The sequence below is a fragment of the Crocodylus siamensis genome, chromosome 4 (genome assembly GCF_052110815.1).
Source record: "Crocodylus siamensis isolate JL-2025a chromosome 4, ASM5211081v1, whole genome shotgun sequence".
Lineage (NCBI taxonomy): Eukaryota > Metazoa > Chordata > Crocodylia > Crocodylidae > Crocodylus > Crocodylus siamensis.
In genome coordinates, this window is record NC_143398.1 from 178,086,045 (window position 1) to 178,103,704 (window position 17,660).

At 40.3% G+C, this 17,660-nt stretch overlaps 1 protein-coding gene across 6 annotated transcripts in view; it reads left to right on the forward strand.

Moving 5' to 3' along the window:
- Positions 1-17,660, forward strand: part of AGAP1 (ArfGAP with GTPase domain, ankyrin repeat and PH domain 1) — a 561,813-nt gene that overhangs the window by 193,697 nt on the left and 350,456 nt on the right. For all 6 annotated transcript variants that reach the window (XM_090044999.1, XM_090045000.1, XM_090044994.1 and 3 more), the window contains exon 4: positions 14,514-14,599. In XM_090044999.1, coding sequence (XP_089901125.1) covers positions 14,514-14,599 — 86 coding nt within the window. The remainder of the gene's footprint in view (positions 1-14,513; positions 14,600-17,660) is intronic.

The following is a 17,660-nucleotide window of genomic DNA, read 5'->3' on the forward strand; positions in this document are numbered from 1 at the left end:
AGCTGGCCTGCTGTCTGGTTCTTCTAGTTTTTTGCTTAGATTAGCTGAATTAAGATAATTGTACAGCTTGATGATCGTTTCTGTGAATTAAGTATTACTGGTTAATTGGCCTTCAGGTTCTGAAAAGGCAGTACTGTGAGAGCAGCTCCTGGTACTTAAGAGTTGAAAAGTGAGTGGTAGTTGCTCACAGGGAGAGTCTGCATGTGATGTTACATTGCTGCAGCAATGCGCTATGGTGACATAGCGTTGACGGGCAAAAGCCATGACGCCATAGCTACATGGCCATAGGAATGTACTCCCTCGTTACAACATGCAGCTACACCATCGTAGCAGCTAAAAAATAACCATGTGTGACTGTCACAGCACAGTATGGGCTGCTTCTGTGCCATCATTTAGTACTTTCTTCTAACAATGGTGCCGTACAGCCATGTGTATACGCGCCCACTACAAATCTTCAACCTTTGTATGTTGGCATGGCCAGGGTCCTCCCTGACTTGTCTGAAAGGCAGTGCTGGTCTCTTGCCTGTCCAGATTGAAAATTTGCTGATGATAAATACTGGTGCTAGCAGTTCTTGTTTATACAGCTTATTAAATTTCTGCTGTCACTTCTTCCCTGACATTATTGTTCCAGCTAGTTTTAGGTAATAGAAAGAAGCAGATAATATAGTCTGAAAATCTTAACCTTTTTGTTTCTTCAGATTTTCTAGCAACATGCTTTACTGCAAAGGGTGTGTGCACAGTCTGATGTTTTTAGCCCTTGGTTAGGAGTGCTAATAATGTTTCCCAGTTTTTTTGGTAATCCATTGCAGTGCTTTAAACTGAGCCAGGCAATCTTGACTCTTTTTTTAATACAAATTTTGCCATCTTGGAGAGATGCCCAGAAATTAACTTTTAACTTGCAGTAAGTAGACATTCAAAGGCCAAATATATTTTACCAAAAGTGGCACAATTTTTTTTTATATCAAGCATTGTACATAACCAGTTTCATATAGTGATAAACTTAAGGTTTTAAGCATACTCTTTAACCTGATTAAAAGGAGATACTATCATGGGACTTCTAAAATAAATCAAATTGTGGTTAGGCATGCTACAGAAGAAAGTGTCAGGAGGTCTTACCAAATAAAGTTTTTCTTTTATTGTTTTTCTTCTTTTTAAATAGACAAATATTTGATATTGAAATCTTTCGTACATTTCCTTCCTACCCTTTTCTCTCCCCCATCTAGAGTTCATTATTGGTTAGTTAAAGAGGACTTTTCGAGAGTGGTTTTTTTTTTCCTTGAATAAAAATGTATCCAAATATATTTGTTTCAAGGGAAAGAATGGATGAGAGAGAGACAAATGACTTTTTATTGACTGTTTTTAAGAAGCCAAGCTCATCTTTCTTAAGAGTATATATGTTGAAGACAAAAATAAAAATTAAAAAAAAAAATTGTAGTCACTGATAGGGTATGTACTTCAATTTCTAGTGTGAGCATATCAAATTTTTTTGGATGCACAATCTTCTCATACTTTCCTTTCTTGTTTATGGTAAACATCCCACTGCAACATGCTTATGTTTGCATGTCAGCCTTAATTTTGATCACACTGCTAAGAAATTTGAACCTATTGGCAATTTACAAGGACTGAAAAGGATGGGTAATGAAATAGAGCCTTAAGGCACCATGGCGAATTAGTGATTGCTTCACTGAGCAATTATGCAGTGAAGCAAATAGTCATAAGCTAGAATGTGAGAGACAGGGCTGTATGAAAACTAGATCAAAACTCTGAGTTGTGGCTTTACCTGGGTAAAAGGATCCTGCAATATGTGGTGCTAGTGCTTAAAAACATGTTTAGTATTTTATAAGCAAATTAAATTATTTAGCAATGATTACTGCATTCCTCTAGTTGCTAGGTCAAACCAAGCAATGTTCAAGGTATAACGCATAGATTTTAGTTTAACAAGCCTTCCCACATCTCTTCAATTTAGTATCTTGATGCATGTCAGGTCTAACTATGATTGATGAATAAACCGCTGATATGCAGATGTCTGTTAGCTTCATATTTATAAAAGCCAGGCTTTTCGTTAGATATTTCAAAGTATATGACAATACAGCTATATCCTATAACCATTTAGCACAGTTTTTGGCATTGAGCATGGATTCAGTTGTGTATTGTGTAGCAGTGGAGGTGTAAATTCATACTCATTTGTCTTCCTCATGATTTGTGCTTGTGCATAGGATAGCCTAGAGCTGAGGTGACCTAGTCATGGTATGCATGCTGTATGTGGCACATGCAGCTACTCTGTATGCCATGCAAGGGCTTGGGAGCAGGGCTTACAAGCGAAGAGGGGTAGAATATGGGTGGGGCAGAGTCTGGGGTTGGAGGGGTACATTGCAACCTGCTGTGTCTGTACTGCCCTGTTTATCTTTACCCCTGTTTATCTGCTGGACTGTTCTGTGACAAAGGCAGCCCAGCCAGAGGGACAAGGCATAAACAACCCTAGGGTTGGGGGAGTAAGCTGTGGGGGAGTAGAGAGGAGGAGAAGACTGAGCCATCCAGCCAGAAGGAGGGAGGGAGATGAGAGCGAAGCCCCACTACCTGTCTGGAGGCAGAGGAGTGGAAGAACAGCTGTCTCAAGGAAGGGGAAAGGGAGGAGGGCCAAATAAAGGGGTTAGGATCCTCATTTGTTCTTAGTGCCTAGCTGCACAGAGGGGAGGGGAAGAGCAGCCCTGTGCAGTCCAGTGCAGGATACGAATGGCAGCACTCAGGTCTTTACCTCCCTGGTCCAAGTAAGGCTGACCACCTTGCTTCCCTCTCCCTGCTCTTTGGCACTTGTCAACCCTGTACACGCATCTCAGGGTGTAGGGAGGGTTTTGCGCAAGTCACAACCTTGTTTGTTAATCCTTTGCTTGGTCCCAGTCCATCCTTGCAGTCTCAGTCTGGCACGTAGATACCCGCAGCAAGCTCTGAGTTGGGAGAACTCAGAGTGAGACTACCTGTCTCCTGCCACCTGATCACCTTGCCACCTGTCATTGACCCCTTTGCCACCAGAAATGCAGCTGGCACCTCTCATGCAGGCTCATGTGCACTGGTGCTGCCTCTCACTAAGCCTTCTGTCCCAGGTGTCCCCAGTTATTCCCAGACCTGGGGTTCCAGTGTCTCTGTACCACAAGGAGTCCTCAGCCCTGCAGTACCCCATTGTGACACCAGGATCCCAGAACTCTTGGGGGTACTGATCCCACTGTCCAGTGGAATTGCCCAGACCTGAGGGTGCTAGCCAGCTGGGCCCTGAGTGTGTGAGTGGGAGGCAGGTTCACTAAGAGAGTTCCTGCTAAAGGGACTGCCTAGTGATGAAGATGGAGGCTGCTCCAGGGGACCCCAGTCATACCTCCTAGGCAGCCTCTTGTATACACAGTTGCCCAAGGGTACAAGTCCCCCTATCAATGTCATGGGCACTGAAGGTGCTACCTCATGAGATCCTGCAAATGCTAGAGTGTTACTTTGTCCCTGGGAATGGAGGCATCAGCTGGTAAAGAGCATATGTCACTGAAGTCAGCACCCTGTCCGGAGGGCAAGGCCCTGATTTTTCTTTCCCATGGGAAGTGTGAGCTCTCAAAAGTAGTGTAAGTAGGGTGGGCCAAGTGGAGCACTGCCTCAGGTGCCAACAGTAAGGAGGTGCTGGGATGCCCCAACTGGACATCTTTGCCAAGACAGTGACAGTTGGGAGCTGTGCATCTGGGGTAGGGGGAAAGTAGAGTGAGCAGAATGGTGCTCCCTCCACCCAGTGGGGTTCAAGTTTCCCTCCTTCCTCCAGGGGAGACTTGCTCTGTTATCCCCAATTGGCGGGGGGAGCAAATGGGGCACTGGCTGTAGGGTTGCAGCCGCTGGAGTGGAGCTGACACTACTACAGTACAGCAGCAGGAGCATTCTCAGTGAGCTGGCTACACCACTGGCCCCGAAGCTGTTGCTGGACACATGATAAACCCATCACTGAAAGTATCTTGATATAGCCTCACAAGGTGCCCCAGTTGAAGCTGGTAAAGGTAAAGGGTAAAGGTGCCTGTTACAGCTGTGGCCAGAAAATAACAAAGCTGTTGCAGCTGATAAGGGACATAGGATCCACCCTGCTATTCAGGCTTGAGATGCCATTGCCAAAGACCCCACGTGTGAATTAGTGCAGAGCAGTATTTTTTCCATACCTCCTTATAATGTTTACAAGAAAAGCTTTTCTTTTATTCTTTTTAATTAAGAACCCAAAAGATGCAAGGCAGTCACGGTTGGCAGGGCTAACCAGACCTCGTCATGCATCCACAGGTGCATCTCAAGTAGAGCCAGGGAGGTGATCCTCCCCCTCTATGCTACACTAATCAGGCCACAGCTGGAGTACTGCACCCAGTTCTGTGCACCCCATTTCAGGAGGGATGTGGACAGCATTGAAAGGGTCCAGAGGAGGGCCACTCGCGTGATCTGGGGACTACAGGGCAGACCCTACATTGAAAGACTGCGGGACCTAAACCTGTTCAGCCTTCGCAAGAGAAGGCTGAGGGGGGACCTGGTGACTGTCTATAAACTAGGGGGGACCAGAAGGGTTATGGGGAGACACTGTTTCCCCTAGCGCCCCCTGGCATGACAAGGAACAATGGACACATTATTAGAGAGTAGATTTAGATTAGACATCCGCAAGAACTACTGCACAGTTAGGGCGGCTAGGAGCTGGAACCAACTTCCTAGGGAAGTGGTGCTGGCTCCTACCCTGGGGATCTTTAAGAAGAGGCTTGATGACTACCTGGCTGGACTCATTTGAGTCCAGTCTTTTCTCCCGCCCAGGCGGGGGGTCGGACTTGAAGATCTACAAGGTCTCTTCCGACCCTACTTCTGTGATTCTATGATTCTATCAAAGACGTGGCCAACCCATAGTACATGTGGCACAGATAGACGCTGTTTGTGGCACAAAAGCTCCACACTCTCAATGGAATAAGGGCAGTGGAGTTCAAGTCTCCAGTTGCATGGAGTTAAGAAGTGGTAATATGCTTTTGTAAGAGGAAGTATCGCTGCCAAAAGCAAGGTTAAGCCTCCCCTGGCCTTGCAGCTGTTGCCAAATAAAGGGGTTAGGATCCTCATTTGTTATATAAAAACTGCAATGGTTGCAGGACTAGGGAAGATTTCACTTGGCTCTTTGTTATGACATCTCCTTTTTCAGCAGTATACTACTACTGCTCTGCTCTGCTCTGCTCGTCTAGAGACTTGAGCCCCCCTGCCACCATTCTGGCACCCCAAGGCACAAGCTGTTAGGTATGCCTCTGGGGGATCAATCAGAGTGGCACTTAGGGAGAAGTGAGGCTTAACTTGCAAGCACTCTTGTCAAAAAGGTTGGCTACCACTGCCTGAGAGTGTGCACAACTGAAAAGTACATATACTGAATGCATGCAACTATTCTTTGCAAAATATTTAAGTGTTTTCAAATAGGTACACAAAATTATGTAACGTGCATAGATGAGTAAGTAGTTAGTTAAATACACATTTTTCAGACATCACTTCCAAGGTAATAGATAACTGGTTTACATTGGTCTGGAACTTGGGCTTCCTGTCTGCTGCAGTATCCTTCTAAACGGTTTTGACTCTTTCTTAAGCAGACTTTCAGCTTGTAAAGTTGTGATGTTTTAAAGCCACTGGATTCAGAACATTACTTTTTTCTCATATGGTTACAAAGGATTACATTTTTCTCATGCAGCATTTCCTTGTCCTTTGGATTGGAAAAGCTGTTTTTGTCTAGGAATTTATCAGTATGCTTAGCATGCATTTCCCTGGCAAGGGGCTATAGGGCTTTTAAAAGCAGTAATTTATTTTGCCTTTAAACAGATAAACACAACTTATTTCCCAGAGAAGATGGTATATGATGATTTCTTCTTCTTTCCCCCACCTACCACTTCCTCCCCAAATTTTTTATGTTGCCTGCTTTGGTGTCTTCTTATGTTGCCTAATATTGTTAAGATCATGTTAGGTGTTGAATATTTCACAAGAAAGCTTTTATTTACAGGATTTACTAAATATTTACATTACTTTTTCTGTTTAATGAGAAGTCGATATAGATTAAGACTCTCCATATTGCCTCTTCTTTCTTAGCCTTTATTTAGGTCACCTTGCTCTTTGCTTTATCTGTGGTTTTTACCTGGACTGTTACCAGAAGGATTGATGAGAACACAAAGTGAGTCCTTGTCCTCATGCTCAGACCCCTGCAGTTGCTTTTGATCACGCAGGGTCGCCCCATGAGTCCCCACATGGATGGTCATCATGTGGTAGTCTTCAGAAGGATACAGTTCAGCATTTTTTTCAACTCTTTAGCTGTTGATTAAGACAGGGGAACCATGTGGCCTCAGCTTCATAGGTTGACAAAGTAGTATTTGGGGTGTTTGTATTCTATTTGTCATATATCTCATCCAATGCACCAGATGCCCTGATGGAAAATATGTAGGAGAGACCAAGCAACAACTGTGCGCACCAGAATGAATGCACACCAGAAATGTATTAAAGACAAGAATACCCAGTTACCAGAGGGGGCATATTTCTCCCAAGAAAACCAATCTCTCTCCAGTCTTTCAGTTCTAATCCTCAAAGGGAATTTACAAAACACTTTTCACACGAGTCTATGAACTTCACTTCATCAACCTCCTGGATACAAAAAATCATGGACTAAATATAGACATGGGACTTATGACACATTATCATTTGCCTGACATCTAACTCCCCAGGTGCCTCTCTAGAATTTACCAGCTACACTTACCTCCCTTCCCTCCACCCATCCCAGCCTGTCTCTTACCCACTGACTTCAGTTTACATCTTCACTGACTGCCTGTCTTGCATGCATAGCTGCCCAGCCTCTGGCTTCTTTACTATCCATTTCATCCAGGAAGAGCACACACAAACTGCAGATGCTTCATCAGCCTGATGAAGGGTATTTAAACCTGAAAGCTTGGTAAGAAGAATTTTTCCAACTATCTGAATTGATCTAATAAAAGTTATTGCATTTACCCGAAGAACCTTGTCTGTCTATGTCTGTAGCCCAATATGGCTACAACCTACACCCCTGTCTTCTATTTGGCTTCTTAGGCCCTGTCACAAGGACTGAATCTTTGTTCTCTTCTCAGTGCCTAGCACAAGAGAATCCCAGTCCATGACAGACTAATAGATACTGTTGCAATACAAGTAATATGGATGTGCTTCACTTCCTGATGCCCTAGATTTTTGTTTCCCTTTTATTTCTGGGGGTCAAACACTGTTGTGTCCTCCTCTACCATTGTAGCATTTTTTCTGTTAAAATATTTAAGCATGTATTTTAAAATATTCATACTTGTTCATAATTTTAAACCAAACCAAAATTCAGATTTGAGGGGAACCAGTAACTGTATATTATCTGCATTTCTTTCTTTTTCTTTTCTTCTTTTTTGTACAAGGGAAAGGGGGTGGTAGTTACTCTAATAGCTTTGTCTTGAAATAAAAATGTTGTGCAAAGTTTTTTTCTTTTAATGAGAGGAGAAAATGTGCTAGCTAGCCATGTGATCCTGCATTAAAAAAAATAACCCTCACTTTTGCAGGTTTCATGTTCTTTCCTTCAGAAATTGGAGAAACACTGATTTGAGCCATATCTTATTTTGAATTTTAATATTAAGTGTCCCAGTCCTTTTGAGGGGGTAGACTTCTATAACTGGTTTCATTTTTGAGAAGTCTTTTTTTTTCCTTCATGGGAAATTGACTGGAAATTTTCAGTGCAGCAGATGAGTTTTGGTAGTTCATAAACACTAGTAGGGGTTGTATGTATGTCATGGTGCTAAAATTGTATTCCTACCTTTTGAGATGCACAGCATTTATCAGCCTAGGAATTCTGTCAGTTTCTTATGTAGAGCCAAAGTGAATGAATCCCGGAAGATAATTCTGCTTTTCAAAAGTTACAAAGTAATTGTTGTTATCCTAGGCTTCTCCTGAATGAGTTGTGATCTATAGACTGTGACATGCATAGTAGGGAAATTAAAAACAAAACAAAACAATAGATAATATGGTTTCTCTGAATGTTTTCATTAAAGAGATGCTATCTCCGTATTACCCAGATTATTGTATATGAAGTTTCTCATAGACAACATAGAAATAGATAAAATTGGACCTATAGCAGGTAAGGGGAAAAGATGAAAATTGATCTAGTTTGTGAGAAATAAATTTACCAATTTGCAAGAGCAGAGCACCATTTTTGTTGAATTGGAACTAAGCATATAATACAATGTTAAACTGGGTATGACATTAAGTTGCATCCAGCAGTCCTGGGTATGACGTTAAACTGAATCCAACCAGAGGACATTTTTAACTGTTAGGGTAATAGTGAGATAAGTACTGTCTAGCTACTGCAGACTGTGGTTCACCCTTAGGTAAGGTGTTGCACCCATGAGCCTCATTGGATGAAGACACCTCAAAATATTTGCATGGTTTTGGGGCAGTATCTGATAGAGTGATGCTTGTGAAAATAAAGGCTAAACCTTTCAACATTGCAGTAATACAAGTTTATGCACCGACAACTGAAAGTGGGGAAGAGGACAATGATCATTTCTATGAAGACAGTGATAAAGTGAAAAAGCAGTGCAAACCAGAAAAAGTGGTCATAGTGATGGCAGATGTAAATGCAAAAGTTAGTTGTGAATGAGTGGATAATATTGTTGGACCTCATGGACTTGGAAAGAAAAATGAAAGAGGAGAGAGATGGATTGGTAGGTTTGTTGCAAATGATCAAGTCATTATAAACGCATGGTTTTGAACACAGCCTGAGAAAAGGTACATATGGAAAAGCCCTGAAGGTTGTTAGAAACCAAATTGGTTTCATCACCATCAAGGCTAGGGACAGACATTCAAAAAGCCTGAGCCTGAATTGATTTAATCTTTGCAGGTTAATATAACCTGGTTAGGCCGAACTGGTTTGTAACCAGACAGACATTCTCTCTGGACTGAGGAAATTCAGGCACATGCCTGCACTGGCTCAAGCTAGAAACTGGGGGAGGTGCTAGAGAAGCCCTACCTTCCCTTGTATAGGGAGGAGCTGAGGGGAGGCATGGTCATGTCCTGCAGGAACTTCTGGTTAGGGAAGTCTGCCTGCACCATCCCAGGCCTTTCCCTGCTTGCTGCTCAAGGCACGGGAGTGTTGCCAGACCCCAGACCCCTGATAGCACTCTGAGGAGAGCGGGGAGGGTGCAGTGCATGCATCCGTTGATGATGCAAAGATTTTCAGTCTCTCTCCCTGCTTCTTCATATGGTCTCCAGCAAACTGACAGGCAAGCAAGCCAGTGGGGGGAGGAAGGGATGATAACAGTGTTTCTCACGTGATCAGCAAAACAATAGCCTTTCTACATTTCTTCAAACTCTTCTTAAACAGCTTACCAGCTGACCTGTTGATTAGCACCAAACAGCGCTAAGTGGTCACTGTTCTGTCTGCCTGTCCCAATGAAATTAGAGAGAGACACATCTACATTAGCTAGCATACCACATGCCTAGGGTCCGTAGGGCTGGAGTCCCTGCTGTGGGAGATGGGAGAGAGGAATTTCATGCTTGAGCAGCAAGCAGTGAGGAGGGATAGAGCAAGGGGGAGTCAAGCAAGCCCTGCTATGCCTTCAAATCTCTGCCAGACCTCCAGCCAGGGACAGACATTGCATAAGACAGTTTGAGCCATATCAGTTAAGTCTGCTACTATATTCAACCAGCTTTACCTCAAACTGGTTGCAGCCATTTTCAGACTGGTTTATGTGCACTGAACATCTGTTCTGTTACAGGTTTAAACCACTTTCTGATCACTTAAGCCAGTTTGTGTAATGTCTGTCCCTAGCTCAAGAGAAGATTCAGGAATGCAGCTCAGCAATTGAAAGCTTACCCAGGTGCTGACTGTGGGGGTGATCATGTACCTGTAGTATGTACCATCAAGATAAGTTGGGGAAACTTAAGAAAACAAAAGTAACAAAGAAGCTTGATTATTCAACTCTAATGGCAAAAGATCTGCTTAAAGAAAGATACACAGTTGAAGTCAAAAAATATTTTCAAAAACTTGAAGATGAAGGAAATATGTCAAACTGGGAAACTTTCAAAGATGCTCTACTTGAAACAGCCAGGGAAGTTATTCCGTCAAAAGTATGGCAAAAGAAACGGAAATGAATGGCTGAAGAAATCCTTGAACATATGGAGGAAAGATGAAAACCTGTGGTATGGAAGAGTATAAGAAACAGGACAAAAGAATTTGATCAAGGTGCAATGAAGAAAAGCAAGAGTGGCTTAATGAAAAATGTACAGAGATAAATAGAGAAACAAAAGATACAGTTGTTACATAGTACATGGTGTATAGGGATATCAAAGACATCACAGGCAGAGGGGGATGTACTGCTAGGGGATCTATAAAAACCGAGAATGTTGATGTAATTATGGAATGAGAACAAGTATTGAAAAGATGGACACAGTATATTGAATAGTTAGTCCATGACAGCCGAGAAAAAAAGCCATTTATTAGGAAGAACATGAATGGTTTGAAAATTCTTGAGTCAGAAGTACGAACAGTTATCAACCAAATAAAGACCAATAAGGCTATATGACCAGATGAGATTACAGTAGATCAAGTAAAATGTTTGGAAGAGTTTGGTATAGAAAAGTTAACAACTGTTACCTGTGAGATTTACGAAAGTGGAGAAATACCTGAGGACCTCAATAAATCGATCTTTATTGCACTCCCCTGAAAATATGGAGTTTTTGAATGTGAACTCCGTTGAACCATCAGTTTAATGAGCCATGTGACAAAGATCCCATTAAAAGTTATGATGAGAGCTAGAAGTAGAATAAGACCAGAGATTGCTTCCGTTCATTGTGGTTTTGCTGAAGATACTTGTACAAGAAATGCTGTCTTCATGGTACAAATGCTTTTGGAGAGGGTAATAAAAATGAGGAAAGACCTTTTCTTATGTTCTGTTTATTGTACCAAAGCTTTTGATAGTCAACCATGAGGAGTTAATGAAAATGCTGGAAGAATTGGATATTGATGGTAAAGACTTGAGAATTTTAAGAAACTTCTATTGGGACCAAACTGCAGCAGTGCAGATGGAAAATGAGCTAAGTCATTTGCATCCAAATTGAGAGGCGTGAGGCACCTGACTTTGAACAAGTCAGGCTGTTTTTTCACCTGACTTGTTCAACTTGTAGAGTGAGAAAATACTGAAGGAGCTTGAGGATTTACCAAAGCTGATCATTGGTGGACAGAATTTGAACAACTTACATTATGCTGGTGACACAGTCTTAACAGATGATTCAGAAGAGGCGCTACAAGGAATTTTAGATAAAAGTGTTAGTGAAAGCGAGAAGAAGGGTCTGAGTATCAACTGTAGAAAAATGGAATGCATTGCAATTACAAAAAAGATCATTCTGGCATGCAACATCAAAGTGGCAAAGGAACAGATAAGGCAAGTCAACAAATTTAACTACTTGGGAAGCTGGATAACTGATCATGAAATGTGAGCATGAAACAAAACGGAGCATAGGGATGGCAAAAGACTCATTTCTGAAAATGAAAAAGATACTAACAAATAGTAAATTTTCTATTGGGACGAAGTTAAGTTTTGGATTGCTGTTATACCGGTCCTCATGTTTGCATCAGAATGTTGGACAATATTGCCAGATATGGACAAGAGAGTTGAAGTACTTGAGATGTGGCTCTTAAGCTGCATCTTGAAGATATGTTGGATAAATTGCACTTCAAATGAAGATATTATGTGAAGAGCAGGCTGCAGGAGGAAGCTGCTGATTAACATTGGAAAGAGACAGTGAGTTTCTCCGATACATTATGAGGAAAGAGGAAATTGAAAGTGTGGTAAAAACTGGAAAGATTGAAGGAAGAAGAGATCGTGGAAGACGGAGGCTAACTTATGTCAAGAGTTTATTTAATGAATGAATGTGTCGACACTGGAAATTCGGTATGCCTCAAAAAGAAGTGATCTGTGGAAGACCATGGTCACCAACATCCTGTTTGGATATGGTACAGAGACAGATTGAGAGAGAGATTCACCTTAGTGCTGTTCTTTAGAGTGTAATGTGATTCATGAATTGATGCATGGGTATACATACAAGATGGGAATATAGTAATACAAACTGTATTGTAATAACATTGCACTTTAAATTTATGGCATATGTGTTAGCAGTAGGACAGCAGCTTAGTACATGGCAATATCTCATTTGAGGGGAAGTGGAATGATGAGAAAATAATTGCATAAATTATATATTTGTTTCCAATTCTCTCCCACCCAAAACCAGGTTCTTCAGTCTTTTAAATGAAACTTGGTTTTTACAGGTCAATGCTAGTGTGCTACTGCCACTTGGTTGTTGCTAGGTTACATACTTATGCAGATGGTACTTATGCCACTGTATTATATATGCAAGGTACCTTGTTTTTTAATTCTGTTTATCCATACTCTTTTTTGTCTTCAGAACTATTTTGCTTTTAAAGTTTGTGTGAAGAAAAAGCACTGATGTCCACTGGGTCTGAGTAACCTTTTTCTCAAGACACTTACTGTTTGTTTTAAAAGGCTGTTCTTTTCACTGTTTTGTAATCGATGAGTTTAAAGTTCCAATGTTTTTTTTAAAAAATGGCACTATCAAAAACTAAGGGTTTTTGCAGCAGTTTTTTGAAATCGTCACTCCTCTGATAATAATGATTTTTTTTTCTTTCAGTTGTGTAAAACAATTTATGTTTTCCCTGGAAGAGTATATTTTAAGCACTTGAACATTTTATTACTATATTATTACCTTAAGTGGATTAAGTGATTTTGGCCAATTAAATTATTTTACGAAGGAAATAAAGAGATATTTAATGGGAATTCAGTGATCTAATTCAACCATCTAAGATGGTCTGCTTTTTTCATACATTTAGCTTTTGTTTTGGAAATTCTATTAATAGTGGACTTAAAAAGATTTTTATGTGGCAGTTGACCTTGGGAGCCATGGGCTCAATCCAACCTGTGATCAAGATAACAAAAATGTTCTTGCTCTGTAGTTGGTCCTAGCTATGTGCAGTCGGATAACAGAAATAAAAGGGGGAAGTTCTCTTATTTCCCAGTCTTCACCTTTTTTTGCTGTTTAAGAAATGATGTACTTGAAAACTAGTTTTCCTATCCAGAAATTTTAATAGAGTACTCAACTTTCATATAAACTATTTTAAGTCTCTTTCAGTTTTCCTAGCATTACAAATTTGTGATGGAAATTTTAGTTGAGAAATTGTGAAAATAAGATTAGAAGAAGGATTCATGGAATGTAGTGTAAATTTAAAAAAAAAAATTAGACACTGCATCTACTGACCTAATACTGTCTTTTGCCTGGGCTCAGATGCATGTTTAATTGGACAACTTTATGCATAGAGGGCTGAGGGCCCATGTGGCTTAGGCGGTAAGATTGGAGTGCTTTCACTTCTGTGAATATAAATCTGTCCTGAGGCCTTAAGTGGACCAAGTTTGCTAATCCCATTTTAGGCTCAGTCACACCAGAAATTCTGAATGTAATTTGTCACTATCTGGAGTCTCGCATGAGAAACAGCATGGTGTTTGAAATGCCTTCCTTCCCAAGGGAAGGGTAATCTCTATTACCCATCCCTCTCTCCCAGTCAGACTTGGAAGTCATTGACAGGGTATTGATGAGGCAGTACACAGTGCAGCTGTGTGTCACATCTTAGTCTGAGAGTATTGAAGAGGAGGTCAGTGTTTAGGGCCAGTGCCTGGGTCTTTACAAGGGCTAAATAGTCTCTCTCCCCTCAAAATATTCCTCTGAGGCCCAGATAGAATTCCTGCTTTGGTTGAGGTCTATAACTTACACTCTGTTATTTCTAACCCAAATAAGTCTCCGATCCATCTTGTTAGTAACTTGTACAGCATTTTTCTCATAGTTTTTAGTACATCTGCACAGAGGTATCACCGTTGTAGTTTTTGTCTAACGTGTCTAGTATTTTACAGCATTCTTTCCCTAAGTGTGACCTGTGAATATAGAAATACCATTTTCATAACATTACATGTTTAGTTTCAAGAACTGGGCTTCTCTTGAGGAAAAAAGGGCGTAAAAAGCTTAAGTTAGTTCACATATTACAATAACAGGGCCAACCATTACAGTATGTAACTGTCCAGAGTAGCATTGCTTTTATAGATTTGTTTCACAGAATTTTTTTTTCAAGTAAAGGTTATAATTATTGGAAAATTAGACATTTAGTCTTGTTATATTTTAAATTGCTACAATATGTAACAGGAGTTTCTTGGCAGTGTATATATTAGAATCCTTAACATTTTTTTCCGTTCCTAAAAATACTTTATTTAACTTTATTCAGTAAGTCTTATATTATTGAAACATTATAGATAAGAGCTATGCGTATAATTAATACACAATGCATTATGCATATCTGAGATCTTAGAAAAGTTTTTTCCACAAGTGAAGCCTTTGTTTGTTTGTGTGTTTACTTTTTCTCTCCTGTAATGAGTTACTTTGTGTGACAGGTGGGAGATTCAAGAAAGAGATTGTAGTTGATGGACAAAGCTATCTGCTGCTGATTAGAGATGAAGGGGGCCCTCCAGAGGCACAGGTGAGCAGTCTATATAGAGCTCTATTAAACTGGATTATATATCGGAATTAAAAATTTATTTAAAAAACACCCCAAAATCAAGCCAATTTCAGGACAATGCTTAATGATTTCTTACCAGGTTAATTTTAAATGACTTTAAGAATGTAAATGTAATTCTTTAAGTATCTTCTAGCAAAAGAGGAAATATGCTAATTACTCTTTCAAGAAGGCAGTAGCATATTGCCGGGCTGCAGTCTGACATCTGATGTGAAGAGCCTCAAAGAAGGCGGCTAATGTCACACTTTGAACAAGTGACTAACATACACAGTTTGCCCTTGCCTTCCTTAATGACAAGATGTACCTGCAGACGTCATGCCTACTTTTGGGGTGAAATTTTTTTCATGTGCTTGAGCATATTAAGACTTTTTGTGTTCTGAATCCATGCACCAATTGCTAATGGGTTTTCTAGGGGCACTAATAACCATAAATGCATTTCAGATGAAAAATGTTTTTTAGTGTTCTTACTTGGTTATATATCTGAGTGCATAATTTGTTTAACTACATAACAAGAAGCTACTCCAATTTCTTTTCCTCTTGTTTGTATTTTAAAAAACTCTGGTCTCCACCCCACTCACTGCTTAAATGTATAAATTAAGTGCATAGGAACTCTTTGGCCCTACTGTATGCTTGGTAACTTAATTGTAAGCTTTTTACTTCCATAACTGGTGAAACTTGCTAGGAGCCATCAATTTCAAGACTGCTAAAGCAGACCTGACTGTCCCATCAACAGCGTTATGCATAACAAGGTGGAAAAATATTGGGACAGACTGTTCCTCTATTTAATTAGTATTGTTTGTGTTGAGTTTGGGTAAGTGTAAATTTTATTTTTAAAGACCCAAGGCTGTACACTGAAGAAGAATACACTGTACTTGTAGATGGGTTATAAATTACTTCCTGACAAAGAAATATTGGATACAACGTGGACTTATTTTCTTTCATGGTTCACTTCAAGGCTGTCTCTTCCCTAGCAAGATTGATATTATATATTCAATTTTTAATTTCATTTAAATCCTTTTGTAAAGTGAACACAGCAGATGTGTATTTGCTTTTAATTTTGTCCTTCTCCTTCATTTCACCTTTTCTTCATTGCTTTCCCCTTATTTCTTCATAGTGGTAATGTCTGATTTTCCAGTCTTCAGTAGGGTGTAATTGTATTGCACTATATTTCTAAATTGGCTTATGTGTCCTTTTTAATTTGTTGCCTTATGGAAAGCAGTTTCTCTACTGTGCACAGGATTTGCTGTTCTTGGGAGAAGATATAGCATATTCATTTTTTTTTTCTGGTTACCTTACTTTGCTATGATGCAATATGAAAACAGTAAATGTTACTTATAAATGTGTACTCATGTGGCCGTTCCATGAGCAAAGATGTTGAGGACCCAGTGATGTACAGGGGTTCTAGATCTCAGAGAACAGACTGATCTCTTCATTTGCTGTTTATATGGCTATTAGCAAGGCTTCTCTGGTGCATCAGCTGCTGCTGGACTCAGTCCACTCAGCTGTTCCGTGATGGAACAACTTCAAGCATCAAGCAGCCAGAACTGCTCTGAAGCCAAACAGCTGAATGGAGAGGTGCCAGCAACAGCAGCTTGTGTTTTAGTGCCCCACTATTGCTTATTAGTGATGGGAGGATTAAAGCAGGGGAAGAAGTGTGGACAAAGACAGGAGGGAAGGCAGAGGAATGAAGGGATTCCTGTAAACATGCTGTGGAGCAGAGTCGATTAATCATGGTAATTACTGTGCTCCAGCCAGCCTTCGTGTCTCGTGTATTAGTGTTCCTGAGCTTCAAAGTGGCGCTGGGGCTGTTTGAATTACAGCTTGTCAAACACTAATATACGAGACACTACTAATACATACACATAATAATACATGGGACACAGTGACACTTTAAATGAAAGTACCCCCCCCCGGCCCCTGCTTCCAGAGCATGTATAAAAATGGCCACAGAGACTAAAGCAGAAGATGAGTTTATATAATACAGGTTGGAGCCTGGGAGGTATGAGGTCGAGCTAGGCTGCTTAACTCTTGAGGCATGTATAAATTGCATAAGACAATTCTGCTGGCTGGCCATTATGTAAAGAATGTTTATAAGAATAACATATAAACACTTCAAAATGGGTATGGGCCCACAATAAGCTTACTAATGTTTATGTAGCAAGGGGGAAAACCCTCCAGCTTCCTGTATTTTCTTGGTATTGTTTGCTATTCAGTATTTTGTAGACAGAAAATATGTATTTATAGGTAACCTTCAGAACTGAATGTAAAATGGATAGTGTATTCCTTTTCAAAGGTCTTGATTTTTAACTTTCAGATGAATAAGTCCCAAAATAAAATGTACTATTTCCAGGCACAAGTATACTAACAAAATTCTTAATGAAAGTGAAGCATCCTCTGAAGAAGAAAAACAAACTTTTCACTGCTGTTTCATGAGGTTAAAAGTCCTTCCCTCCTTCCCCCCAAGGAAAAAAAAAAAGCTTTCTAGATAGGAATACATTTTTTACTGGGAGGGCATGGCAATATGAGAAGAGGCAGAAGACTGAGCGTGTCTTAGCAAGAAAGAGTGACCAAAGGGAAGAACATATCTACAGCTTTCTGAGAGTGCTGTTTGGGCTTATTTCAATGTCAGCATTTCATTTCTCTGAAGGAAGAAAGGAACTGAGGTTCTTGAATCTGGCGTGCTGGTCCAGTGCCCTCCCCCCAGTCCAGTAGAAGATTCTGCAGAAGGGATTAGGAATTGAAGAGTCTTAAAGTTAACAATTATGGAATAAACTCCACAGAAATTTTTACTTTCTATTTTCAGGATATAATTGGAGTTTGAGTTATACGCTGAAAAAGAGGGTTAGTTTTATATCAAAAAGGAAAATAGAAAAACACTGAAAATAATACAGAAGTCACGAAAGAGATTTGCTACCTTTTTGTTTGGCAGTTGTTTCTTTTCCTGTGTGTAGCATATATAAACAATTTTTAAATTAGCTCACTTTTAGGAATGTAGACCTAGGCCACATACAGACATTCACTTTCA